The sequence below is a fragment of the Alternaria atra genome (genome assembly GCF_907166805.1).
Source record: "Alternaria atra isolate CS162 genome assembly, contig: 35, whole genome shotgun sequence".
Taxonomy (NCBI): Eukaryota; Fungi; Ascomycota; class Dothideomycetes; order Pleosporales; family Pleosporaceae; genus Alternaria; species Alternaria atra.
The window spans coordinates 999,411-1,025,876 of record NW_025091334.1 but is presented as its reverse complement, the minus strand read 5'-3'; the positions used below and the strand labels follow the sequence as shown (position 1 = coordinate 1,025,876).

The window sequence follows — 26,466 nt, the reverse complement described above, 5'->3', positions numbered from 1 at the left end:
ATTTTGATCCCCTCCTTCTTCCTGTTCATCGCCACTTTCACACAAAAGGCAATACAACGTGACTCGCCCACTCCCCACCAACATGCACTTGATGCACACCCTTGTTCCTTTCTTCCAACTCCACCTTCTTCCTCGGCCCAAACTCCTGCACAAGCGGATACTCGCCACTAACCTGCACACTAATCCCCTCTCCAGCCTCGAAATCTACGCCCATGGCCCATAACCCAATTTCTAGCTTGACCACCTCTCCCGGCGTAATCTTCTGCACCTCGTCGTGGGCGTGGAAGGGATACTGCGGGTGAATAGATTTCGAAGGGTCGGTCTTACGGTGCGACGCTCGGAGGACGCCTGTGGGTCCGTAGTAAATCATTAGATTACTGTAGTCTGATTCGGGGATGTCGGCGGCGCGGGAGTAAGGGGCGGCGGACCAGGGGATGTTGATAGCGATCATGGGGCTGCCCTGTTTGTCTAGCTTGCGTATCAAGACGTAGACAATCATGTCGTTGAAGTCTGGACAAGACATGTAGAGCACAGCTTTAGGTAGGCCCATGAGGCGGGTTGGTTGATCGAACTTTAGGGTGAATGCTGCGTGGGAGACGGGCGAAGTGTTGCTTTCCGAATTGTAGGATAGAGTGCTGGTGTTTGTCGGTGCGCTTTTTTGAAGGGTATTGTTGTCATTGAGGTAGAGGGTGCGGTAGTCTGTACGTGGTATAGGGAAATCTTCTTCGACGATAGGGTAGATGGCTTCTTTGTCGCCGTAGTTGAGTGACGCCATGCGTACGCGTGGTGTGTTTTCCCAGTCGTTCTTCTCGCCCTTAAGATAGCGATCGAAGAAGGAAGCGAGTTCATCGATGGATTCCTGGACAGACCAGAGATCGTACCATTCTTGGTAAGGATCCCAACGCAACCACTTGTCCTTGGTGTTGACTTGCATCCAACCACGTATCGAGCCCATGGTGTGGACGAAACTCGAGTATGACGCGACGATGTAGGTAGGAATATTGATGCTTGCGATATCTGCTCGTTTATCTTCCCAATAAGGGTTCATGGTAGATGAACGCCGGTACATTTCTTTGAAATCTTCAAGGCCGTTCTTCCCCCGGATAACGTGTTCAGTTATGAAGTCGAATAGTCCATTATCCCAAGCACCTCCGCGTACGAACTGCTCTCGGTAGAGGTCACCACAAGCTTCCCAGGGCGCGATGGCTTTGAGTGATGGAGGTTGTGTTGCCGCGATGAACCATTGTACGATGCCGAGGTGTGAGTTTCCAGCCAGTCCAATCGAGCCGTTACACCTGTTAAGTAATTAGACTCATATCATTTTGTGGACTGATGCAATTCTCACCAATCCATTTTCGCCAGCTCTTCGATTACGTCATGCCCATCTTCGCCTTCTTGCTTCCCCATAATGACAATATCTCCGTCAGAGTCACCCGCACCTCTTGCGTCGACGTTGACGATGGCATACCCGCGAGGGCAGTATTCCGCTGGGTCTGGTCCTTCGAATCGCTCGAGACCACTAAGGCAGCCCTTGGGCACACCGCAACCCCATTTAACCTGGGTTGCGTTAGCACTTACTCACATTCAGAGATTAATTGATAAGAGGGTAACGAACCTTTGACATCATGTCAATTCCAGTATGTTTCTTGCCGAACGGACTCCAGGCCACAATCGCAGGCACCTTGACATCACCCTTCCCACTACTCACGGGTCGATAGATGTCGCAGTATAGAGTGCAGCCATCTCTGACTTTGACAGCAACATCGTGTTCAGCGATCATATCTTCAGAGAGTGCCCTTGCTCCATCTCGGCTTTGGTACCCTTTAGGAAGTGTCTCTTTGTGCGGATTGAAGCCTTGGTAGCCATTCTCACCCACCTTGGGCGGTTTGACGGCGAGATTGGCGACCTGAAATGCAAGAGGCATGATTGGGGAAATAGAGAGGAGGACGAGGATATTGTTGCGAGTGGCGTGCAGCAATAGCAGAAGGAGGGTCCATCTTGGTTTTGAAGGAGCTGGTCGTCTGTCGTAGACCCAGTCGTGATCACTCGAGTACTGCCCGACCGTTCTCGGCCGCGATATCTCTGCCGATACACCGTGTATTGGAATCTACGAACGGTTTTGCATGTTTAGCATCGGCATGTGGAGAGTTTCGAGGTGCGAACGTACGCTAAATCTCGCCCGACCTCGACCGTAATGTACCACGCGGCAGGGTCCACCCCACACCAAAGCTTGTCTCTACCCCCGCAACGAGCGGCCGTGGACGGGCGAGCCGGGGTAATAGCCCCGAATAGAAGCATAGTACTGTGAAGTATATCAGTGAGCGACTGCTAGGTAACATCAATTCTGTATTCACAACATCACTTAAGTCAACATCCTAATACGTTTCAACCATGGCACCTTACCTCGACAAAAACGAGAGTGTGAGCACTCAGCAGAAGTATGGAGATTGGCGTGACGAGTTTTACGAGAAGGGCTATGTAGTCCTCAAAGGCGTAGTCCCCAAAGAGCGAGCTTTGAAGTACCGCAACAAGATGATGGACTGGCTTGGTACCTTCCCCAACGACTTCGACATTAAGAACCCAGAGACATGGACCAAAGAGAATCTTCCCCAAAGCTTCAAGAACGGAATGTACTTGAACTACTGTGCTGCGCATGAGAAGTATGTTTGGGAGGCTAGACAGTGAGTACACCCCACCACGAGAGATGCATCGATCATGGTAGCTGACTCTTTTGCGAATAGGGAGCCAGGCGTTCTAGAGGCCTTTGGAAAAATATGGAATACAAACGATCTCATCGTTTCCTACGACACTATCAATCTGACACTGCCGAATGCATCGAAGATGGCTGGTACCAAGCCTTGGCCGCATGTAGATCAGGCACCCGAGCGACAAGGCCTGTCTTGTGTACAGGGCATAATCAACCGTGTGTTAAAATTCCCTCTCTTGCATGCTCTTGAAGCATTCTACTGACACTGTTGCTAGTTTCCGAGGCTGGACCCAAAGATGGTGGGCTTGTCGTAATGGAGGGCAGTGCCAAGCTCTTCGACAAGTTCTTCAAGCAGCACCCACCCGACCGAACCAAGGGTCCCTTGGCTGCTCTTCACTACGACTTCTACCCATTCCAGGACTCTGATGTGAAGTGGTACGAGGATCAAGGCTGTAAGATGGTCAAGGTCTGCGCCGAGCCCGGGGATCTGATCTTGTGGGATTCGCGACAGATGCACTATGCTGTGTATCCAGAGACCGACAATATCCGCACAATCATCTATGCTTGCTACACCCCAGCGGCTATGGCATCCAAGGAGGATTTGGAGAAGAAGAAGAAGATCTTTGAAAAGTGGGAGGCGACGACACATTGGCCACACATCAATATCCACTCTCAAGGGAAAGCCAAGGTGGATGGCAAACTCGATCCGTGGGAGCGGACAGAGCCACTGGAGAAACCAGAGCTGACTGATAAGCTGCTCAAGCTGGCGGGTGTGAAGCCGTATTGAAAGGCGTAGTATTTCAATTGTCCGCGTAGAGGCGAGATTTTATAGCGTTGTATAGCAAACTCCTCACATTTGTGCAAACACTTCGTCCCAGTCATCGAAACCATATGCTGCTTGCGGCATGTGGCCAATTCCATCGAACATATCGATGTTCTCGTAATTGCCGTGGTGAGCGAAGCCGTCCATTGCAGGTACCGAGTTCGTGGTGGTGGTATGATCGCTCATTGACAACTGCTGCAATAGTTCATGGATCGTACGTGTCGCTCCAGGAAGCTCAGTATCGTGTCGTTCCAGAACAGGCAAGAGACCTTCAAGTACAACAGAGCCTTTTGCAGCGTGGACAGCAACCGCTGAATGCTTTCTCAGTTCCATGAACGCCATTCTTAGAAGATTTATAATTCTAAGCTTGGCCTCGCCTCGGTAATCATGGGGATTTGCAAGTATGTCTAAGGAAACATATATAGCAGCCGCGACCGTTGAAGCAGATATGACCCAAACTAGTCTGTACACCCTAGGTACAGGCGCCGCGTAGTACTTCAGAATCCGGTTGGCCGACTGGAGAGCAAGATGTCTAGAGTTCGTTGGGTCGTCCCCTGCTTCCTTTGGGATTAGCACGCGAGCTATGGTCAGCAATATGAAATCAAGAACATAGTGGATCTGATAGCGCTGAAAAGGTATCCAGGGGTGATCGAGTTCCCATATCCTATCATCTTCGTTGGCTGGAAAGTTCGGTGATAGATGCAGAGGTAAATCTCGCCGGACAGCCTGGACCTCTTCGATAGCTTTCATAAATTTCAGGTCCGTCTGATGTGTATTTGCTTTGATATACAAGTAAACGATGTAAGAGATACGGCACATGATCGAGTGATAATGGGCTGGTGAAGGGGTAGCCAGAGTGTTCGATTCGTACGACTCAGGACTACCAGCCATGGGACTCCTGGGTAGTATGTAATCATCTTGCCTGCTGATGGTCGAAACATGGCAACAGAAGCTGGCGGGGGAAATTGATGGTGGTCGCGACCAACTTGCAAGCCTATAGAGGTCCAGTTACATCAGATATACTGAGAAATACGCGGGCTGCAGGGCAGGTACGTACCAGTCCCGAATGACACAAGCCCACCACAACCGACGCCCTAGCTCTCTTTGAGACGGGGTAGACCACTCCGGTCTTCGGCAGAGATCCTTGGAAATGTTTACTTCGTTCCCAAGCTTGTGCATATCAAGACACCTTGCCATGTTGGTTGCAAAGCCAGTGATCAGCCACTCTCGCTGGTGTTCTCCAAAATTGGAATGGCATAGGGTCAGTACCGAAAGCGCCTGAACTACAGGGAGCGACGGTGAACCCGCGAACCCATACCGCTCCAGCTCTTTTAGCGCAGCCTCATACCAGAGACGAGACGTATGGACTGCGATAGAGACAGGATTAGCTAAAGACATCCCAAGCTGGGGCAGTTGGGTGACATCCGGGATTTCCTCTGGGTCGGAATAGAGTATGCCCACAGCCAGAACTGCGAGATAGACCACTAGCCATGGTCTTCGTTCGCGTTCGATGCCACCACCAAGGTGCATACTCTGCCAGAAGTCTTCGTGCTCCCCGAAGAACACATCCGCGTCAACAGCGCAGTGCAACCAGCCCAGTCTTTGAAGAGAAAAGGTAACGAGTTGTATACTAGCGTCTTTACTAGGAAGAAGCAGATAGATCGGATCCGCTGCAGGTTCGTATATGTTATCTATGAGCTCTTTCTCGCCACCTTCTCGTGCGGCACTGGTCGTGATACCGATATCGAATTGCTCAAAGGCCGGAACCAAGTCCTCGAGAGACGCCGACGGTGCCGAATAATCGGTGGATTCGCTTGTACGGCTGTGTGCGCAAGGCTTGGACAATGCAAGGGCAGTCTCCAGCTCAGCAATTTGTGCTCGTAAAGCGCCTCGTTCGCGCAGCAAGTCCTCGAGTTGGACGTCTTCTGCGCTTGCGGCATCTGAATCGGCGTAGACAGTGAGCTGTCCCCTGACACGGACGATCGGCCGTCGGCAGGAATTTCCGGCATTTCGGCGCACGCAAGGAGCGCAGGGGCTCTTCTTGTCGCAACGAATTTTCCGACGGCTACACTCGACGCACGATCGCGACACGCGCTGCGATGTCTTGATGCCCGTTTCGCTCATGGTGTGTGACGTACGTGGTGTGGTTGATTTGCCGCGGAACTTGAGGCTCAAAATCCTCCAGGCCTGTAAGTACCCCGCATGTCTCCTCCCCCATGTCTTCCCCCTGTCTGGACCGGGCGATATCCCCACAGCTCTGTTCGGCTTAGCCCGCGTCCTCCACAATCCGTTCGCATACTTATTGGACTGGACGGCCCAGAGCGGGCGAGGTCCGGGTGAGCACTGAGTTGGTATGCGTGTTCCAAGTCGCGAAGGGGATGCCACTGCCCTAGTAGCTGCGTCCACTTCGGACCTTCAGCTGCTACAAATTCTCCATGATGCCACTCTGTTCACCAGCATCAGTGACTGCACATCATGGCGCCTCACGATACCAAAAACGAGACGAGCGCTCACATCGAGATAGTTGATGCGCACAAGAAAGCTGCGAGGCCAGTAGTTGGCACTATCAGACTGTACGACGAGGATGGCATCGTATTGATCCCAACACCGAGCAGAGATCCCAATGGTAAGCTACAAAATCAGCAAACCCAACCTAGCTAATTAGCAAAGATCCTCTGAACCTTCCGAAATGGCAGAAGTATATCATTCTGATCATTGTCGGTCTCTACGCAGCCACTGGAAATCTGATGGCGAGCGGCATCACCGCTATTCTCCCCATTGTGCAGACCTCCTACGGTGGAGACCCAAAGACTAGCGACCTCGCAACTTGGCCAGCATTCTACATGGGTGTCGGCAACCTCCTCGCGATTCCTGTGGCCCATGCTATCGGTCGCCGGCCCGTATACCTTTTGTCTACGATCGTATTATCATTCGGATGTCTCTGGTGTGCCTACAGTGGTAGCTTAGCATCGCATATCGCAGGCAGAGATGTCATGTCGATTGCTGCCGGACAGGCCGAGGCGCTGTGCCCGATCATCGTGCAGGAGATCTTCTACCTGCACGAAAGAGGACATGTAATTGCCTGGTTCTGCGCGCTCCAGACGCTTGGCACCGCAGCACTAATCGTAGCAAGTTCCTACCTCGCCAACGATCTAGGCTGGAGGTGGTGGTATGGCGTTTTTGGTTGTTTGAGCGGGGCCATAGCCGTTCTTAGCATCATCATTGTCGCTGAGACCAAGTACGAGCGCACGCTGGAGGCACTAAACGGCCAAGGTATCGACGAAGATGGCACACTGGTACCAGTCACGACCAACACCAAGCGCGAGCTCGATACCGTCAACTACGCACCACGTAGCTTCGTCAAAGACATGCTTCCTTGGAAAGGCCATGCGCACTGGTCCGAGGCAATCGATTGCTGGAAGCAGATGTTCCAAATTATTTGGTTCCCCAACATCCTTTGGTTGATTTTGATCAACTCTGCGGCTTTGGGCATCTACGTACTCATGTCAGCGCTGTTCGCCGGTGTCCTCGTCCAGCCGCCTTATCTCTGGAACTTTGACATGCTCGGATACGTCTTTGCAGGACAAGTTGCCACCGCAGTTGCAGTCCCGTTCTTTTGCGGTTATTTGAGCGACCTGATTGTTAAGACGATGAGTAAGAAGAATGATGGTGTCAGCCAGCCCGAATACCGTCTTCTCGCTTTGATCATTCCATTGGTCTCCATCCTCATCTCGACAATCATCTACGGCATGACTGCTCAGAACCCCACAAACTGGAGCTGGGCCGGTATCGCAGTGACGCTCAATGTCGAATACTTTGGCTTCGTTGGCATTGTCGTATCAAGTTTCGTTTACTGCATGGATGCTTACCCCCAACGCATCGATGCCGCTCTTGTTCTCATATGCTCACTAAGAGGTTTCATCGGCTTCGGCATTTCTTTCGGGTCGATTGCTTTTGTGGAGAAGGCTGGATATGAGGGTGCGTTCAACATTTGTGCAGGCATTGTTGCAGCACTGATGGCTTTGGGTATCTTTGTGTATCTTTTTGGTGAGAAGATTCGTAAAATGACGCAGAAATGTGCTCAAGATGAGTAAATGATGTCGAAGAGGCTGGGGCGCAAATTGTGACTGGACACAACTTACCTCATAGGTATGGTATATTTCATAGGTGAATACCACCAAGGGCCTTTAATATGAGACACGAGAATGAAATGGTAACACAAATTATCGTATCCCGAACCTAATTTGACAGCCAGTCACACTGTTTTGTGCAAAGAAGTATATTTTTCACATGTCATTGACACTGTGGAAGGGTATCGCAATAACTCATTGAGCCGCCGCTCCATAAATGGCCAAGAACTCCTGTAGTATGCCCATGCCGTTGTGCGCCTTCCATGCTATTACTCGTACGTCGTCATTGTGTGGTCGTAATTGGTGACCTTAGTTTTCTGCAAAGTCTTCTCTCATGTCCTCGTCCACTTCGCTCTCCTCGTAAGCTTTCGTAAGAAAGGGGTGCTCGAGCGCTTCAGCTGCCGTGATGCGCTTTGCAGGATTGCATTCCAGCAATCGGTACAGGAACTGTACAGCATCCTTCTCATCTTCATCTAGCTCCTTCTTCGGCTGTGTCTTATCGCCGGTGCGGCCTGTGCACCAAAGAATGATCTTCTCCAAACTGTGTCCGCCCTCACTGTAGCTGGGTACGTTTGTCTCGAACACCTGCCCGTGCAGAAGGGCAGTCTCCCTCATCTTCTTTCGTCCGAAGATGGTTGTGATCTCAAGTAGCGCATCGATGTCATCTGCACTGTGGAAGAAGGGGAAGCGCTTCGAAAGCATGGTCAACAGGATGACACCGACACTCCAGACGTCGATGGAACAAGTCTGCTGGGTGCACTTGAGCAGTACTTCAGGCGCACGGAAACCACGTGTGCCTGCGCGATTGGCGCGACGGCTGTTCCGTGTATCGTTCTTCGGGTAGGCAGAAGTGGTGTGGCCTGCTGACTGAGTCTGCGCATAGACACTGTGCGTAATTTTATATCGGCGCTCTTCTTCTGCCAGATGGCAAGCGCAGTTGTGCCAGTCTGTACCTTCCCGCTCGGCAAGGCCAAAGTCGACAAGAACTCCACGGGACTGCGAGGTGTTGTAGAGGAAGTTGGTGGGTTTGACATCGCGATGAATAATGCCCTTCTGGTGCACGGCCGCTAGGGCAGTGAACAGACTCTTGAAGTAGCAGCGCATATGAGAAATGTCCATGTCGCGATAGTAATCGCGGAAATCGCGATGCTGGAAGTAGGGCAACACAGCAACAACCTGGTCCTGATGGCGAAAGGCGGTAATCAGCGGACATACTGAGTCTGAATCTCTCAGATCATAAAGCAATTCTAGTTCATTGAAGATACGTATCGGGCTGCTCGTGACGTAAATCTTCTTGATGGCGACGTAGTGGGGCTTTCGGGCGGATTGCCTCTTGTGTGCCAGGGGCATCGACTTGGTTTTCTCCCGCTCGTCGATGTCCCAGTTGTTGTTGTACTTTGTGTATTCCAGATCCTCAGCTTTGTACACTGTGGAGAAGGTTCCTGTAAGAAAGTGTGAGTCTAGCCCACTACCCTGCACACTGCAAGCCAATAATGCACGACATACCCTCTCCGATGCGGTTGATTAGTCGGAACCGCTTGTTGATACCGGCGAATGATTCTTCAAAGCGCGCCATGTCTTCCTGAACGGAATCTTCGACTTCCTCGTCGCTGCTGTCGGCGGTACGTCCGCTTTCGTCGAGCGGGTTCATACTTTCGTCCTGTGTCACTTCGGCCTCGTCCTCTCTCATGTCGTCCTCATGGACGTCGATGGCCTCTGCATGACGCAGTGATGTGCGTGCCTTTGCCATTGTGAAGGTGGCTTGTGAAGTTGTGTCGGACGATGCGCGAATCTTCTTCGCGGTGTGGACGGCAGACGCGTTGGACCCTGTTTTGCTAAGCCGAAAGGGGTAGACTGATGACAAGACGCACGGGCCCACAAACATCTGCCACGCGCTTTTGGGGCAGGTGCGACGGTTGCGGCCGCATCTTTGCTTCCACCGCGCAAACAACCCCGCCCCGCCCCGACGCTCATTCCGTCGCTCCTTGTTTCTGATCTTTGATTCCCCCAAGCGACTCTGGACATCATGGACGACCGGGTGGAGTTTGACATCAATGAGGCGGTCAAGCTGTTCGACAGCGATCCTTCAACGATTCCCACTCCCGAGGCCCCGCAAGCGCTGCAAGACTGCGAAGATGAGCCAGAATCGCTGTCGTCGCCCGGATTGATCAACAGCGAGCTAAATCCTGTGGTCGATGCTGTGGCGGAGAGTCCAGATGCGATCACTCGCAGCTCTGTATTTGACACACTGCAATTTCTCTTGAAGTGCGTCCCCGTGTATCCAAAAGATACAAAAACATATGAGACAGAGCCTAACTGTAACTTGTTCCGACTATCTAGGCACTCATCGCAAATACCACCAGCCATCCTCAGCAAGATACTCGACCTTATATCCTCAGCATTATCCACGCAGGCCGACATCATACACGCAGACCTCGAGGCCGAAGACCAAGATGCGATACCACACCACAAGAACCTACTGGAGATGTACGGTTTCCTTCTCAGGTGGACCATCTCCGCCGTGGAGACAAGGGCGCTCGAGAAGTCAGCATCTGCACCAGTGGCGAGGGGGCGGGGTAAGGCTGCAAAGACGAAGTCCGGCGGCGGCAAGGAGGTCACTTGGGACGCCTCAGCACAACTCGAGACGGCTCTCGACCGGATGAGCAAGGTACTGAGGCTCAAGCTGGGCCGCATCTTTGTCACCACATCAGAGCGGGACACCTTCATCGGCCTCTTTACTAAGCCAGTATACCACATCCTCGAGAATGAGGCAAGAGTCAAAAACAATGCGATACGGAATCACTGCTTCAGAGTTCTGTGCTTTGCTGTCAAGTCCCACGGACATGCTTACAGTAGGTACAAGAAGCCTCTAGCGGGCGCCTATGCTAACACTTGTGGTAGCTGCCCAGACATCCATCAACCAGAGCTTGACATACTTCGAGCACCTGTCAGAGCCCATGGCTGAGTTTCTTTTCACGCTTGCCGACGCTTTCGACTACCCGCAACTCACCGAAGACGTCCTCAAGGACATCAGCAGCAAGGAGTTCAGCTCTACCGATCTGAAGGGACCGAAATCCATCTCGACCTTCCTTACTAAGATCTCTGAGTTGACCCCGCATCTTGTCATTCGCCAGATGACACTACTTGCAAACCTGCTCGATAGCGAGTCATATACTCTTCGCTGCGCCCTCATCGAAGTATGCGGAAATCTGATTATCATGCTCAGCAAGCTGAGCCAGGACGACCGTAGCGAAAACCATAAAGCACAGATCCGCATCTTCTTTGACGTGCTTGAGGACCGGTTCCTGGATATCAACCCCTACTGCCGGGCCCGAGTAATGCAGGTCTACATCAGGCTTTGCGATCTAGATCAGAAATATACCAAGCGCAGGCAAAAGGTTGCTGAGCTTGCTGCACGTAGTCTTGAAGACAAGAGCAGTAATGTACGTCGTAACGCAGTCAAGCTGCTGGCAAAGCTTATCTCAACTCACCCGTTCACCACCTTCGATGGTGGATTGCTATCGACCAAGGATTGGACACGAAGATTGGATGATGTCGACGCTCAGATCAACGCTCTACAACCCCCAGAAGAGCTACGAGAACGTGCGCCGGGTGACCAGACTGTAGACGAGACTCTACTGCAAGATGCGACACAGGCCGACAACGGAGAGGATGAAGGTCCGAAACATCCTTCCGAGATGTCCGAAGAAGAGAAGGCTGCTGCAATCGAAAAGGCTCAGAGGGACGCTGCGACTGCGCAAGAGCTTGAGAAATTTCAGGCAGTTCGCAAGTACCTTTTGGAAGCGCTCAAGTTTATCGAAGTCATCAACGACGCCGCCGAGGTGGTCACTCAACTGCTGTCATCCAAGAACAAGAGCGAAGTCATCGAGGCCATGGATTTCTTTGTGACCATCGACGCATACAAGATCGCGAATGCGAAGCTCGGTATACGGAGAATGCTACGCCTTATCTGGACCAAGGGCAATAGTGACGAAGGCAAGGGTGTTCAGACGCATTTGCTGGAGTGTTACAAGGGCCTTTTCTTCGACGCGCCTCCTGGATTTGACGCCAATGCAGTTGCTAACTACATTTCGAAAAACATGATCAGTCTTACATTCGGCACAACTCCCGCTGAACTCACGTCTCTCGAGCAGCTTCTCAGTACCATGAAGAAGCAGGGGTTAGTCAACGAATTGGTCATTCAGAAACTTTGGCAGATATATGGATATCAGAAGAAAGACATCTCCAAGAACCAGCGTCGTGGAGCAATCATTGTTCTTGGCATGTTGGCACTCTCATCTCCAGATATCATCCAACAAGAGATGGAAGCATGTCTACGCATCGGCCTTGGGGAGCTGGGTCGACGGGACTTGGGACTCGCTCGATACACCTGCATAGCGTTGCGTCGCATGAGTCCTCCGCCAGGAAAGCAGGCCTCTAACGAGGCGCCGATACAGACTGTCAAGCTTCCAAACGACCACGCAGTTCTCGCCAGATTAGCCGCCATTACTGAGATGACGTCAGATAGCAATGAGTGGTATGGGGTTGCAGAACAAGCTATCGGTGCCATCTATGTTCTTTCGAAACACCCTGACGTTCTGTGCTCCGAAATCATTCGCAAGGTCACAAAGCGTGTTTTTGGAGGACAGGTCAAAGCTCAGTCGCGACCCACGTCGAGTTCCAGTGCCGCGGAACCAATGGACGTCGATGAAGAGATGCCTGACGCGCCTGCTGTTGACGAACCACAGCCAAAGAAGCAGAACTCCGCACTTGCATTGTCACAGCTACTTTTCGTTGTCGGACACATCGCCATTAAACAAATCGTCCACTTGGAACTTTGTGAGCTTGAGTTCAAGCGCCGTAAAGCTGAAAAGGACAAGAAGATAGCACCGACACCTCGAAAATCCATGGCTTCATCAGAGCCAACACCACTCAAGAAGGGTCGGAAGAGGGGGGCAACCAAAGAACCAACACCGGCGCCTGAGGAAGCAGATGAGCTGGATCTTATGGCGGGAACGACTGAGGATGATTTCACAGAAGCCATTGCACACGTTCGTGAACGCGAACTCCTCTATGGCCCTCATTCCCTCCTTGCAAACTTTGGACCCCTTGTAGCAGACATTTGCGCCAACAACACGTCGTATAATCATCCGACACTACAAGCACAAGCTGCATTGTGCTTGGCAAAGCTCATGTGTGTGAGCTCAGAGTATTGTGAGACTAACCTTGGTCTGCTACTCACCATCCTCGAACGAAGCCAAGATGCAGTTGTGCGTAGTAACCTAGTTGTTGCACTCGGTGACATGGCCGTTTGCTTCAACCACCTCATCGACGAAAATACCGACTTCCTTTACCGCCGTCTGAACGATGGCGACCCAAGCGTCAAGCGAACATGTCTCATGACTCTCACCTTCTTGATTTTAGCCGGACAAGTCAAGGTCAAGGGTCAGCTAGGTGAGATGGCCAAGTGTCTGGAAGATAGCGACAAGAAGATTGCGGACATGGCACGCATGTTCTTCACTGAGTTGTCAACCAAGGACAACGCTGTGTACAACCAGTTCATCGATATGTTCAGTGTACTTAGTGCGGATTCAGCGCTGAGCGAGGATGCACTGAAGAGGATTGTTAAGTTTCTGGCTGGATTCATCGAGAAGGTATGCTCACTCTCCCACACGAAGCTTTTACTTATATACTGACTTCGACTAGGATAAACACGCCAAGCAGCTATCTGCGAAGCTCGCCTCCAGGCTGCCAAGGGCAGAGAACGAGAGGCAGTGGAACGATGTCGCATATGCACTGGGCCAGCTTCAGCACAAGGACGAGGAGATCCAGAAGATGGTCTCGGAAGGCTTCAAGGTTGTTCAAGCAAATGCTTGAGCTACGTCTTCACATTTCATGTTCAATTCGTTATGACTGTATGAACGCGATGATACCCTGGGTTGGGTTGGATCGTGGTTGATAAGCTTTGGCGTTCGGGTTTGCATAGGGTACATTGATGTATATGACATATGACGCGGTGTCTCCGTTTCTCTAGCACAAGCGAAATGTACTGCTCAAGCCATGAAGTCTGTCCTGCTTACTTTTCTCACCCCATTTCAACATGCAAATTATGTTGACGTCACAGCATCACACCTGATTAGATGTACCCGCCTCGCATCCTTCGTTATGATATTATATCGGGATAAGTCAAATCTCCAGCAAACGCCTATCAAGCAGCCAATGTCGGCTGTAGTGGTGCTATATATAAAGTGCGGTTACATGTGTTTAGGAGGAGGAGTACTAAAAAGTTTACCGGTGACGCTCAGAGGCCAAGCGCAGAGGCTGGGAGGGGTAACAGGACGGTCGGCTGTATGTATGCCAAGAGTCTTGGTCGCGTGGCGGGAAACAGAACTGCTGGGGACTTTTCTATCTTTGGTGTATCAACTTCACATCGTCCACTTAGGTCCGACATACCCGTCTCGCGTATGATGATCTTCACTCTGTAGTCTGCACGTGTACTGTTGTAGTGAAATGGAACGGGTACTCGGCAAACGCCTTTTAGTCAAGCCAAGATTAGTCGCGATAGTTCTATATAAGTAAGCCTATATCCGTACAAGAAGAATGACGCCAGAACAATATACCAATCGTGATGGAGACCCATCATACTACCCAGAAGCGGAGTCCAAATGAAGTGTTCAAAGCGGACGGGAAAAGGAAATTTGTGGCAGTAAGGCGTCCTACCGACTACTGCTCCTTTTCTGAATACTGACTGAGCTTTCCGGTCTTGATGAGTTGGTTGGTGTGGTTCGCTTTTCTGCTGTTTGGTTTTTATATGGGCTGGATGTTGCAGAGTTGTGGATGGCGCAGACTCATTAAACTTTGGGCAAACGGGTGTTCTGGTGTGTATCCTTGTCGCATACCACCTCCGGACTGTACCTGAGTATGGGCACTGGGAGAAGTACGTCTATACAACATGTAAGCAACTTTTGGATCTGTACAACGGTTTGCCATGCAAAGGGTTTCTGTAGATTGATGACGACGCAGCACAACAAAGGCGAGGGGTGAACATGAGAGCCGCCTGTCGAACATAGCCGAAGGCAAGCTCTGTATGTGTCTGATTTGTGCACAATATGTTTTACAATTCCACCTCGTTAACTACCTCACTCATGCGGTCTGCTTCCTCGCATCTTTGACTTTGCTCTCCGCCTTGACTTCTGCCTTCGTCTTCTTGCCTTGCTCCAATCTCCTCTCCTTCGCCGTCTTCTGCTGTCCAGCCTGTCCACCATGCGCCTCAGCTCGTGCCTTTTCTGCCTCAGTATGTATCCTCATACCCTCCATGGCTTCCTCCAAGGTTGGTATTCTTAGGCCTTGCTTCCTTGCCTGCGCCAATCTTTGGATACTGGTCTGCCTGCCCCGCTCCGCTGACCTTACGTCCTTCAATAACCGCTCTTTGATGCGTTGTTCATCTAGTTGTGCTTGGGAGAGGACTGGTGGTCGGTTTTCTACGGGTTCACCAAAGGGCGCGACGATGGATGTTACAACGTGGTGAATGACTTTGGAGGTGCGGTGTCCGGATGTTATGCGCACAATGTCTCCCTCCACGACAGAGTTGTTCGGGTCGCGGGCTATGTATGTTTTTGGGGCTGGGAAGTGCTGTTTCAGTCGTCAGCGCTGGCATGTTTAAACGTGTGACCGTCAAGTTAACACACTTTTCTGAACTTCTTATTCCATTCCTGTTCTGCGACGCGCACTCTTACTGCTTTCGACATCTTGCCTGCCGAAACTACGACGCCAACTTTCTGACTTGTGAAGCATTGTGGGACAATTGGTTTGCCGGCAACTGCTTTGGTCGCTATCGACGCCATGGTGGGTGGGTGCGTGGGTATGTAGTCGGGTTAGGGTGGTGTGTGGTGATTGCGGAGGTCTTGCGGAGGTTTCCTAGCGCGAAATGCGCACGTAAAAGTTTATCTGGATGGACGTATAGTAAGACGGCAACTCAATGCGTCCTTGTAGGGTATCCGATCGCGTGTCTGAGGCGTAGGTGGTGATGCAGCCTCAATTGACTGTTGTCGCGCTGGAATTGCTACGCATGAAAAGTGAAGTCGGCAATGCCAAGGCTTAACTCCGATTGGTCGCATAATCTACGTTACTGCTATCGTGTCCCATTCGCAACTTCCACAGTCCAGGTCACCTTTCCGTCTACATATATTCGATTCCTTCTTTTCGGCGTCGCTTGCCCTTGCCCCATGTCTGCAAACTTCATGTAGACATCTGCTCTTGCAATTATATCGGATAATTATATTCCGTCCACTCTCTTTCGCAAGTTCGACATCGCCGTTGGCGCGATTCATAGTACAAGATGCTCCTACGGATAGCGCTGTTCTTTGTGGTCGCCTGTTTAGCACTAATAGTTGTCGGCGCAGAGGATTACTACAAGGTATGTAGAGGCCACATCTGAATTCACCTTCATCTTCGCCTCAGTTCCAAGTTGAAGCATAGTGGCTAACAAAGATATGGTAGCTACTCGGTCTCAAGAAAGATGCCTCGGAGCGCGAAATCAAGAAAGCATATCGAACTCTCAGCAAGAAGTACCACCCGGACAAGAATCCGTACGTTCGCAAATCGAATATTTGGGCTCAAGTTTCTAACGGGGTTTCAGTGGCGACGATGAAGCGGGCAAGAAGTTCGTGGAAGTAGCGGAAGCCTACGAGGTCCTCATTGAGAAGGAGACACGCAAGATTTACGACCAATACGGCCACGATGGCATTCAACAGCACAAGCAAGGTAGCGGTCCACGCCAACACGATCCCTTCGACCTCTTCTCGCGTTTCTTCGGTGGCTCAGGGCACTTTGGACATCAAGGCGGGGAGCGCAGAGGGCCAAACATGGAAGTGCGAGTTGCATTGCCTCTTCGCGACTTCTACAATGGCCGAAAGACGGAATTCACAATCGAGAAGCAAGCGATATGCTCGGCCTGTGAGGGCTCAGGCTCGGAAGACGGCCATGTAGAAACATGTAGCACATGCGGTGGACGGGGTGTCCGGATACAACGACAGCAACTCGCACCCGGCCTGTTCCAGCAAGTACAGATGCATTGCGACCAATGCCACGGCAAAGGAAAGACGATCAAGCACCCGTGCCCCGTCTGCAGCGGTAGTAGAGTTATCCGCGAAGCCGAATCACATATTCTCGAAATCGAGAAGGGCATGCCGAAGGGCGTACGCATCACCTACGAGAACGAAGCCGACGAGAGCCCTGATTACGTTGCCGGCGACCTCATTGTGCACCTCACTGAGGCGGAGCCTGCTATGGGAGAACAAGAGCACGAGCGCACGGACGGAACCTTCTTCAGGAGACGGGGTAAGGACCTCTTCTGGCGCGAAGTCCTCTCCCTTCGCGAGGCATGGATGGGCGGCTGGACACGTAACATAACCCACCTAGACGGCCACATCGTCCAACTTTCGCGCAAACGCGGCGAAGTTGTACAACCCAATCTCGTTGAGATTGTCAAAGAGGAGGGCATGCCGATATGGCACCAACACCTCGAAAACAACGAGGGTCTGCAGTACGGTGACCTGCACGTCGAGTACGTAGTTGTACTCCCGGATCAAATGGAGAAGAGCATGGAGAAGGAGTTCTGGAGCGTGTGGGAGAAGTATCGCGCGAAGAAGGGCGTTAGCATCGACGCCGAACTTGGCAGGCCGCAGGAGCCTATCAAGATGCCAGAGCCAGATGCGCACGACGAGTTATAGGACAAACTTCAGAAGTGGATGCCTCCGGCTTATTCACAGCGCATGGGAGACACATGGAAGAGGATGCTGGGATGAGCGATGTATTCAGTGCTTATGTAAACTGAGTGTGGTATACCCGGTGATGACGTGGAGTTGAGGAGTCGGTTGCGGCATCAAGCCTGATGATTTGGCATATAGACCGCTTTTTGGTACGTTAGAACAATGGAAATATATTCATACATAAGTATGTGTTTAGTTTCATGGGAGTTGAGACCTATACCATCAGAGTAATCCGAGCTAAGGCGTTCTGGTGGAGGGCAGTGTTTGGTCGACTGAGCGGCACTTTCGAATGTCTTGGTCTTCCTGCGTGTAGTCTTTGCCAGCCCACAACGTGGCCGTCTCGGTTTCTTCCTTTGCGATTTTCAAGATACCCAAACTCTCAGACATGGTCGGCCTCGTCAGCCTTTTTTCTAGACTTCTAGTCATGCGAAGGCTATTTCTCCAAAACCTCATCACGTAAGCGTTTCGAGAGAGACAATGACATGCTCTCAGTGTTGCAACTTTTTCAAGCTGCTGAGAAGGGTCTGGTAAAAGTAATAGTGAAAGACTGCAGGAAATATGGGTAGGTGTTGTAGATTTTTGGAAGTCCGATGAACAGGTGCTGAAGTGCCAGAGGATATTTTCCAGTTGTCTTATTTCTGGAATTTGACAACTTCGCGATCAGATTTCAAGTTCTTATGTTTTGAGAAAATTGAGACAGAGGAGTATGGAGGACGCTGAAGATGAACTATATACTTGGTGGAAGGAGACTGACGGCTTGTTGCAGTCAACAGCGATGAAGGCTGGTCGCGTTCATCTCCCTACGATCGCGCGGTGTCGACTGGCTCTAGCCGCTGCGGTCCATGAAGTGTTCGATTTGGGCTTTGAAATCAAACGGAAGTAAGCCACAATACTTTCTAGGGTGACGAAGCGCATCTACAACAGTTATGGGGCATACATTAACGTCTTTCGCAGCAAATGGGGCATGCTTTTCGGCCCATAGTAGGCAAGTGGTGTTATGAGATAGAGTTGAACAAGTCATTTGCTGAGGCTGGAGAGTTTTGTGGCTGTTGTGATGCTAGCAATGTATGTGATGAAACGAAGAAAGACGCGTCGCACAAATAATTCACCGGGTTCCAGATGCAGGTACATCTCTGCTAGACGAACGATGTCATGAGCTAAGCCATGCTCTACTAAGATCGTTTCCTTAGTCTTGTGCTCTTTACAAACGGAAAAGTTGTAAACAAGAACGGGATTAGCCACTGGCTAAGCTGTGATATTAGACACTAATGTAAAGTCTAGATCAGATCGCCCGTATAGGCGCCTTCATTGCGATAGAGAGTGCTGGACGCGTAGTCGAGACCCTATGGGCTGCGAGGGGTGAAGGTCAGACCAAGCATTAGCGGGGAGGCCCGCTCCCTCTCTAGCGCGTTCTACGATTGGCTCAATAGGGATCTTAGCTGCGATGTTGTCTCAGCGTGCAGCTTCCCGTCACACAAACATTCCACATTCGCGCCATACTTCAGCTCGTTCCCGTGTATAGATGTCTGCATGAGACAAGTCCGATGCCTGATGATGGCACTTGATGATCGTTCGCCACCACTATAGTCTGACTACATTCCTTTAAGTACCTATGGATGGCGTCCTTCGGGAGGGATCTGAGGATTAAAGCCTGCTTTTAGCCACTCCCTCTAGAAACGACTCACATGGTGCGGGATTTAAGGTACTGCGACATTTTCCCCAGGGCTTTGCGGCATCGAAAGGCAAGCTCTGCGAGTTACATTCCCCGCGCGCCGACGCTCAAAGAAAATGCCGCAGTGCTGCGCCTTCCTGCCTAAACAATAACCCAGCTAACTGCACGTGGGCGATTTGCTCTCACGATAAGCACAAGGCCAAGAGCCAACCAAAGCTTTGCGCCAGCAGTAGGAGCTTGTTACCAGATGAGATTGTGAGACAGCCACAGCCTTAGCAAGATAACGGGATAGTATAAGTCTTGCGAGAGTGCTTTAGTGTCTTTGCGTACGACTCCAACAGCCTAATATGGATACCTCGATCCATTTTGCAGATGCAGACGTGCATCCAGTTCGGTCGCAGTCCGTGGGTGGTGTGTATCCTATGCGCTCACGCACGAAATCGCATGTGAATAGGTCTTCTGTAGATGCTAAGATTAGCGAACTGGAAGACGCGGAAGACGAGGATGCTGGCCTGCGTGATGAGCGCGATTTTAAACGCAGCCAGGTAAGGGGGTACATGACTGGTACGAAATCAGCCTACTAACAGGACGCAGGTCTTCAGTCTCACACAGATCCTCGTCCTCGCATACCAATCCACCGGTGTCATCTACGGCGACATTGGAACATCTCCACTTTATGTTTACTCCTCGACGTTTACTGAGGCTCCCACTCGGATCAATCTACTTGGGGCTTTGTCGCTCATACTATGGTCTGTCACCTTGATGGTTACCGTCAAATACGTCTTGATTATCCTACGCGCCGACAACGATGGAGAGGGCGGTACCTTCAGCACATACTCTCTTCTTTCCAAATATGTATGCTAGTTAAACCCACGTAGGATCTTCGGTCGCTAATGCATGCAGGCGAACATTGCCAATCGAGATCCTCGCGAAGCTACCCTGATACGTAATTAAGCTTTCTGCCCTAATTGTCTATCCGTACTGACCATCCGGCAGGCATGGAGAGACACAATACGATCGACCTGGGTCGGTCCACAAGAAATATTCGCTCAACGATCGAGAAGTCCAAGTTCTTTCGCGGCTTACTGCAGATCATTGGTGTACTTGCCGTGTCGATGGTCATGGCTGATGGCGTGTTAACTCCCGCTCAATCCGTCTTGGGTGCTGTACAAGGCCTCAACGTCGTAAAGCCCGACATCGAGAAATCAACCATCATCGGTGTCACTTGCGCTATTCTTGTTCTACTGTTCGGTAAGTGTCCCTGTACGAACTGCATGTGAGACATAGACTGACTTCGTACACCTACGTTTAGTGGTGCAACCACTCGGCATCACAAGATTGACGTTCATCTTCTCGCCCATTGTCATTATCTGGTTAGCTCTTAACGCTGGGTTCGGCATATACAACCTGGCCAAGTATGTAGCCTCGCTGCATCGTGTATGCCCTTAGCTAACAACTCTAGGTACGACTATGCAATCCTGAAAGCTTTCAACCCTTTCTATGCGTTTGACTACCTGGTAAGGAACAAGTATGAAGGCTGGAGGAGTCTCGGCGGTATATTGCTCGCCTTTACAGGTGTCGAGGCTTTGTTTGCAGATATCGGAGCTTTTAGTCGCCGTGCTGTTCAAATCAGTTGGCTCGGATACGCCTACCCATGCCTTCTGCTGGCCTATAGTGGCCAAGCTGCCTACATCAGCGTACACCCAGACGCTTACTCCAATCCTTTCTACAACTGCGCGCCGCCAGGATGGCTCATCTTCTCGCTCATTGTAGCCATCGCTGCTGCTATCGTCGCGTCCCAAGCCATGATTACCGCGACGTTCCAGCTCCTTACCCAGATCATGAAGCTTTCGTACTTCCCGCAGATCAAGGTCGTTCATACTTCGACAACGTACCACGGACAGCTGTATATTCCCAGCATCAACTGGCTACTCATGATTGGAACTGTACTTGTTGCTGCTATCTACAACAACACAACGTCCTTGGGTAATGCTTACGGTGTATGCGTCATGTTCGTTACGTTTTTCGACACATGTATGGTTACACTCGTCGCGATCTTAGTGTGGCGCATCAAGCCATACTTTGTACTTCTTCCGTGGCTCACCATCGCTTGTCTGGATGGCGCCTACCTGTCTTCAGCACTAACCAAAGTACCAGACGGCGCCTGGTTCACCATTCTTCTCTCCTGCCTCCTCGGATCCATATTCATTCTTTGGCGTTTTGGCAAAGAGCAACAATGGGGTGCTGAAGCTAGCGATCGCTTCCCAACGACACACTTCGTCAAGACACTACCGGATGGCCGTATGGAACTGACCGAGATGTTCGGCAGCAAGTCTGTTGGTACCATGGAGGGTTTTGGTATCTTCTTCGACAAAGCTGGCGAGACGACCCCTATTGTCTTCAGTCAGTTCATTCGAAAGCTAGTCACAATCCCTGAAGTTATCGTGTTCTTCCATCTTCGGCCGCTAGAGGTACCTTTCGTTGCCCCGGATAATCGATACAGCGTTTCCCGACTAGCTATTCCCAACTGCTACCGCTTAGTAGTGCGCCATGGGTACATGGACGAAGTCATTACACCGGACTTAGCCTCCCTCATCTATGAGAAAGTCCGCAACCATATTGTCGCACGAGCCCTTGAACGCGAGGGTGAGATATCTACAAAGACCACAGGCGTTCAGACAGAAAAGAACACTGCTACTGAGACTGTCGCTGGAAGTGGAATGTCTACTCCAACACGCAGCTCGACGACTTCGGCGCGCCTGGAAGCGCTTGAACGCGCATACAACCACGAGGTGCTGTACATCATCGGTAAAGAGGCGATGAAGGTCAAGATCGGCACAAACATCATCCGAAGGTTCTTCCTGAAGGCTTTCTTGTTCATTCGTGAGAACTCGAGGGCGAAGATTGCGAGTTTAAGTGTTCCAATGGATAAAGTTATCGAGGTTGGTTTTGTGAAGGATGTGTAAATGAGGTAGTTCGTAATTGTTGTTGAGTGGTAACGGAGCCAGAACACTCAATCGCATATCGACACGTTTACACCAAAGTTCATATAAATTCCTGACCTTTCAACACCTTGAGGTACCCGTTATTGTGTCCTAGTTGACAGTGCTAACGTATCAAAATGGTGTACCTTCCCAGACGTCATCTGACCCCTCTTCAGATTAGCCGCACATCACTAGTCCGATTCGGATCTACTTAAACGCCTTCACGCTTGGCCTTACTCTGTCCAATTTCTCGCAGCTCCTAGTATTCTCATACAGGTTGCATGCATGCACAATCTCACGAAAGCAGTATCGTTTGTGCGCATCAACATTGCCAAGGCGGAGGAACCGTTCCATAACCTGTCATGTTGTTGCGGCTGTAGCCGCTGTCCTCAGCCCCTTCGCGTCCCGAGAACGCGCACTACCCGAGTTTACCACTCGTAGTGGCTTGAGATCAGCCCCTGCATTGCCAGGAACGGGGGAGGAAACATGTGGCCCTGCAAGGCCCAAGTTTAATTGTGCCGCATGCCGTATCGTGGCGCGCATCCCCGTCGCGCCAGGCAAATCAGCGCGACAGATAAGGCGAGATAGTATTCTTTTGTTTTTGCTTTGCATGGCAGCTTTCTTGTGCATCGCGTAAGGTGAAGGCTTGGTACTGGATGCGGGTGTACCTGAGTTGAGTCCCCTTCGCTTCCACTTTGTGGAGTGGTCGTTTATTCACTCTACTCCTCTGGTACTGGATTCAGAGTCTGTTGTCTCAGCATGGCGACAGATCTTTTTGTGTGGGCGTATGTTGTCGCTTACACCACGTTCGTTATTGGCTTGTTATCGTCTTTTGCGCGTTTTTACTCTCGCGGACTGGTTTTGAGATCATGGGGTTGGGATGATACAGCTTCGTGTGTTGTGCTGGTACACTATGGTCGACCCTTCGAAGTCTCCACGAGTGCTTACTGTGCCAGGTCGTCAGCATTGTCCACCAAGTTGTCCTACAGTTATTTCTAAACCTAGGATGCGGCAAGTAAGTTCGAGTATGGCATACTAAGGCTTCACGAAGACTTACCATTCGCCTCAAACAGGCCAGGCAATATGAACTGCAGTTTCCAGTCCCTCGATCTTCTTCGGGTAAATCCTCTACAAAGCGTCCTCACACGAAATGGAAGAACTAAGTGAGCACACAGACGGCGTTCATCGAAGAAATAGTAATTTATGGCGCACATTCCGTCATAAAGATCACATTCCTTCTGTTCTATCTACGGCTCTCCGTTGACCTGATGTTTCGCAGCCTTGTCTACCTTGGGTTTGCGCTTGCGTTTTCCGTCTTCCTATCCAGCCTGTAAGTTATACGACGTCCACTATTCACAGCGCCGCAAACTGATAGCATCTAGGCTTATGACGGTCTTGCAATGCGTGCCTTTTGAGAAGATTCTTAATCCCATGTTACATCCCGAGGTCACTTGCATTGATATGCGTATTATCATGCTCACTCCACCTATTCTTGTACGTATTGACGGCCTACAGCGTACCTCTACACTTCGCTGTCTCCACATGCTGCGTACATACTGACCTGTAGTGCTTCTAGAACATTTTAATGGACTTCTATATCATCTGCCTCCCGATACCCTCCGTTCTGTCGCTCCGAATGAATTTACGTCGCAAAGTCACCGTCATCTCCGTTCTTGCCTTTGGCATAGTCTCTGTCACGGTCGCAATTCTCCGCCTACCAGTTCTCATATCGGTGTCCTCGATGAAGACAGATGCCTCAATAGACGTAGGGAAGATGATAATCGTTGCATCGTTCGAGGTACAATTTGCGATCGTTGCGGCCAACCTACCTGCGATGAAAGCACTTTGGACCAAGGTCAGAGGCAAATACAGCTCAGCCGGCAGTGGTGAGCCGTCGTTGGAAAAACCATATCATCTCTCATTCATGCGTCGAGGCAAGCGAGGCGACCGGAACAAACACTCTTCGATGGGATCCATTACAAGGCTGGAAAATGGTCTGACAAGTAATGAGTCACAACAGGAGCTCGTTGAAGGGACGAACGAGCGACCAAAGTCAGCAACGGTTGGAATCCAGGAGTTGCGTCCCGCAGACGCAAAATATTCAGGGGGACAAGCGATCGTCGTCACGACAGACGTAGATGTGCAGCGTTCGCCTAAAATGTCGCTACAGCAAGCGATACGCCCTGAGAGTTTTCAATAGACTCGGGTCAAGAATGAATGTCATACTGTTATGGCGATTAGAGTTGCTCGTTAGGGAAGCCTGTAGGATCCCGTCTCTTGCCCGCGCTAACGAATCGCAATCTATGCCAACTGCAATCCCATGTCGCTAAAACCCCAATTGGACTAAAGCTGCATCTCGCTACTCCAGAATGATCCAAGTTTCGAATCCAAGACTCTCACCCCACCCATGCGTGCCGCAGTACATCTTCTTGCTGCCCGCAATCAGCGACAAGAGGTTTTACACAAGTTCAAGTGGCGATCGGTCATTTGAGCTGCATCAGAATGGATTGGCTATTAATTGCTCCTATTGCAAGCATTAGTCTCTTGAGTTTACTCATATGGCGTCGGTACTTCTCAGTGATCAGCGACATCCCTGGACCCTTTGCTGCTTCTTTCACTCGCCTTTGGCATATGCACCGCATTCTCAAGGGTGATCAAAATCTCGAGCTGATCCGATTACACGAACAACACGGTAGGTTCATACGACACATAAGAATGTGTATCATTGTCCTTCCGCTCACATGTCTTCTAGGTCACTTCGTTCGTATATCCTATGACGAAGTAAGCGTTAGTCATCCAGATGCCATCGCAAAGATCCTTTTAGCTCCCCTTCACAAGGTACTATGTCAAAAGGAAAGCCGATCGAATGAATCACTAACATGATCACTAGGCGAATTGGTACAAGATTCATGCTCTGCCAGACTACCGCTTCCAATCACCCATGAGCACCACGGACCCCAAGAAGAAGATTGAGAAGTCGAAATACATCGCCGCGGCATATACCGTCTCTAACCTGCTTCGCTCGGAGGAGCATATCGACCGCACCTTCGAATCTTTCCTTGACTGGATGGACAAATATGCAACAGACAAGAAACTGATGGATCTCAACACTTTCATTTCGTACGCGACATTTGACGTCATTGGCGAAGTCGTCTTTTCCAAGTCCTTCGGGTTTTTAGAACAGGGCAAAGACATTGGTGACTCAATCAGAAACTCCCTAGCTCTAAACGCATACATTGCAGTAGCCGGCTATTTCCGCTGGATCAACATCGCCCTTCTAGCCAACCCAATAATGACCTGGCTTGCCATACTACCAATGGGCCATCTATTTGACACCGTCAAGTCCGTGTTGGCGGATCGGGAAAAGAATGACAACGTCCGTTATGATGCAGTTCAATATTGGTTCAAGCAGCACGAGCGACATCCGGACAAGTTTACCATACGAGAAATCAATACACAGGCGCTTGCTGCTGTGGGTGCGGGGTCTGATACCGTTGCTGCGGGTATACAGTCGTTTGTATATCATATGGTTCGTCATGCTGGTGCGTGGGAGCGCGCTCATGACGAGGTTGTCGAAGCAGTTAAGAAGGGGTTGTGTAGGGATCGAGTGGTATCTTATGCCGATGCACAGCAACTCAGGTAAGAAAACCATCTTCAAACCTCGTTCATGAAGCTGTTTCAGACTGACGATGAATAGCTTTGTACAGGCTTGTGTCAAAGAGGCTCTGCGCATTTTCGGTCCCGTACCTATGGGTCTACCACGTATAGCACCCAAGGGAGGTTTGACTATTGGCGATCGTACTATACCTGAGGGTACTATTGTCTCGATTAACCGTGAGTCGATGAACCTTGAGAGCTTTGTTTTGGGGTTGAACTGACTTTGTATCTCAAACTGCAGCATGGGTAATGCACTACTCGAAGGAGATATGGGGTACCGATGCGCATGTGTTCAACCCAGACCGATGGTTGGAAGAAGATAGCGCTGCGAAAGAGAAGTATTGGATACCTGTGAGTAGCATCTTACATTCAGTACTGAATGAGCACCCGGGGCTGTGTACGTACGCTGACTGATCTGCGTAGTTTGGAGCAGGTTATGGCGGTTGTCCAGGACAGAATATTGCAAAGATTGAACTTGCGAAGATTGCGGCGACGTTGGTTAGGGACTATAAGATTAAACAGGTGAACGCGACACAAGATTGGCAGTGGAAAGCATACTTCACAGTTGTTCCACATTCGTGGCCTGTGTACGTCGAGAAGAGGTGATGAGATGGAGGGTGTGGATGTAAAGACATATACTAGTATTAACGTTGAGCCGCGTGGGCACGTTTCGGTATGATGGGGTATATAAACATGATGAAAGCCAAACTCCAAAACCAAAAC

At 50.6% G+C, this 26,466-nt stretch overlaps 10 protein-coding genes across 10 annotated transcripts; 6 read left to right on the top strand and 4 right to left on the bottom strand.

Moving 5' to 3' along the window:
* Window positions 1-37: 37 nt before the first annotated feature.
* On the bottom strand, window positions 38-1,924 carry ALTATR162_LOCUS11248 (uncharacterized protein; the record flags this gene model as incomplete). Its single annotated transcript, XM_043318890.1, has 3 exons — window positions 38-1,295; window positions 1,346-1,557; window positions 1,616-1,924. The coding sequence occupies 3 exons, from the start codon at window positions 1,922-1,924 to the stop codon at window positions 38-40; spliced, it is 1,779 nt and encodes a 592-aa protein (XP_043174825.1).
* A 467-nt stretch (window positions 1,925-2,391) lies between these two features.
* Window positions 2,392-3,494, top strand: ALTATR162_LOCUS11247 (uncharacterized protein; the record flags this gene model as incomplete). Its single annotated transcript, XM_043318889.1, has 3 exons — window positions 2,392-2,681; window positions 2,742-2,923; window positions 2,983-3,494. The coding sequence occupies 3 exons, from the start codon at window positions 2,392-2,394 to the stop codon at window positions 3,492-3,494; spliced, it is 984 nt and encodes a 327-aa protein (XP_043174824.1).
* A 63-nt stretch (window positions 3,495-3,557) lies between these two features.
* ALTATR162_LOCUS11246 (uncharacterized protein) lies at window positions 3,558-5,654 on the bottom strand (the record flags this gene model as incomplete). The annotated part of the gene is made up of 2 exons (XM_043318888.1): window positions 3,558-4,524; window positions 4,588-5,654. 2 exons carry the CDS (start codon window positions 5,652-5,654, stop codon window positions 3,558-3,560), a joined length of 2,034 nt encoding a protein of 677 aa, XP_043174823.1.
* Window positions 5,655-6,005: 351 nt separating this feature from the next.
* Window positions 6,006-7,624, top strand: ALTATR162_LOCUS11245 (uncharacterized protein; the record flags this gene model as incomplete). Its single annotated transcript, XM_043318887.1, has 2 exons — window positions 6,006-6,156; window positions 6,201-7,624. The coding sequence occupies 2 exons, from the start codon at window positions 6,006-6,008 to the stop codon at window positions 7,622-7,624; spliced, it is 1,575 nt and encodes a 524-aa protein (XP_043174822.1).
* A 345-nt stretch (window positions 7,625-7,969) lies between these two features.
* Window positions 7,970-9,410, bottom strand: ALTATR162_LOCUS11244 (uncharacterized protein; the record flags this gene model as incomplete). The annotated part of the gene is made up of 2 exons (XM_043318886.1): window positions 7,970-9,102; window positions 9,167-9,410. The coding sequence occupies 2 exons, from the start codon at window positions 9,408-9,410 to the stop codon at window positions 7,970-7,972; spliced, it is 1,377 nt and encodes a 458-aa protein (XP_043174821.1).
* Window positions 9,411-9,686: 276 nt separating this feature from the next.
* Window positions 9,687-13,537, top strand: ALTATR162_LOCUS11243 (uncharacterized protein; the record flags this gene model as incomplete). The annotated part of the gene is made up of 3 exons (XM_043318885.1): window positions 9,687-10,512; window positions 10,562-13,314; window positions 13,367-13,537. 3 exons carry the CDS (start codon window positions 9,687-9,689, stop codon window positions 13,535-13,537), a joined length of 3,750 nt encoding a protein of 1,249 aa, XP_043174820.1.
* Window positions 13,538-14,803: 1,266 nt separating this feature from the next.
* ALTATR162_LOCUS11242 (uncharacterized protein) lies at window positions 14,804-15,504 on the bottom strand (the record flags this gene model as incomplete). Its single annotated transcript, XM_043318884.1, has 2 exons — window positions 14,804-15,292; window positions 15,349-15,504. The coding sequence occupies 2 exons, from the start codon at window positions 15,502-15,504 to the stop codon at window positions 14,804-14,806; spliced, it is 645 nt and encodes a 214-aa protein (XP_043174819.1).
* Window positions 15,505-15,998: 494 nt separating this feature from the next.
* Window positions 15,999-17,391, top strand: ALTATR162_LOCUS11241 (uncharacterized protein; the record flags this gene model as incomplete). Its single annotated transcript, XM_043318883.1, has 3 exons — window positions 15,999-16,076; window positions 16,160-16,248; window positions 16,299-17,391. 3 exons carry the CDS (start codon window positions 15,999-16,001, stop codon window positions 17,389-17,391), a joined length of 1,260 nt encoding a protein of 419 aa, XP_043174818.1.
* Window positions 17,392-19,449: 2,058 nt separating this feature from the next.
* On the top strand, window positions 19,450-22,068 carry ALTATR162_LOCUS11240 (uncharacterized protein; the record flags this gene model as incomplete). The annotated part of the gene is made up of 6 exons (XM_043318882.1): window positions 19,450-19,647; window positions 19,697-19,957; window positions 20,006-20,048; window positions 20,099-20,353; window positions 20,415-20,517; window positions 20,565-22,068. The coding sequence occupies 6 exons, from the start codon at window positions 19,450-19,452 to the stop codon at window positions 22,066-22,068; spliced, it is 2,364 nt and encodes a 787-aa protein (XP_043174817.1).
* Window positions 22,069-24,588: 2,520 nt separating this feature from the next.
* ALTATR162_LOCUS11239 (uncharacterized protein) lies at window positions 24,589-26,349 on the top strand (the record flags this gene model as incomplete). The annotated part of the gene is made up of 6 exons (XM_043318881.1): window positions 24,589-24,778; window positions 24,839-24,924; window positions 24,977-25,725; window positions 25,784-25,920; window positions 25,985-26,094; window positions 26,167-26,349. The coding sequence occupies 6 exons, from the start codon at window positions 24,589-24,591 to the stop codon at window positions 26,347-26,349; spliced, it is 1,455 nt and encodes a 484-aa protein (XP_043174816.1).
* Window positions 26,350-26,466: the final 117 nt, after the last annotated feature.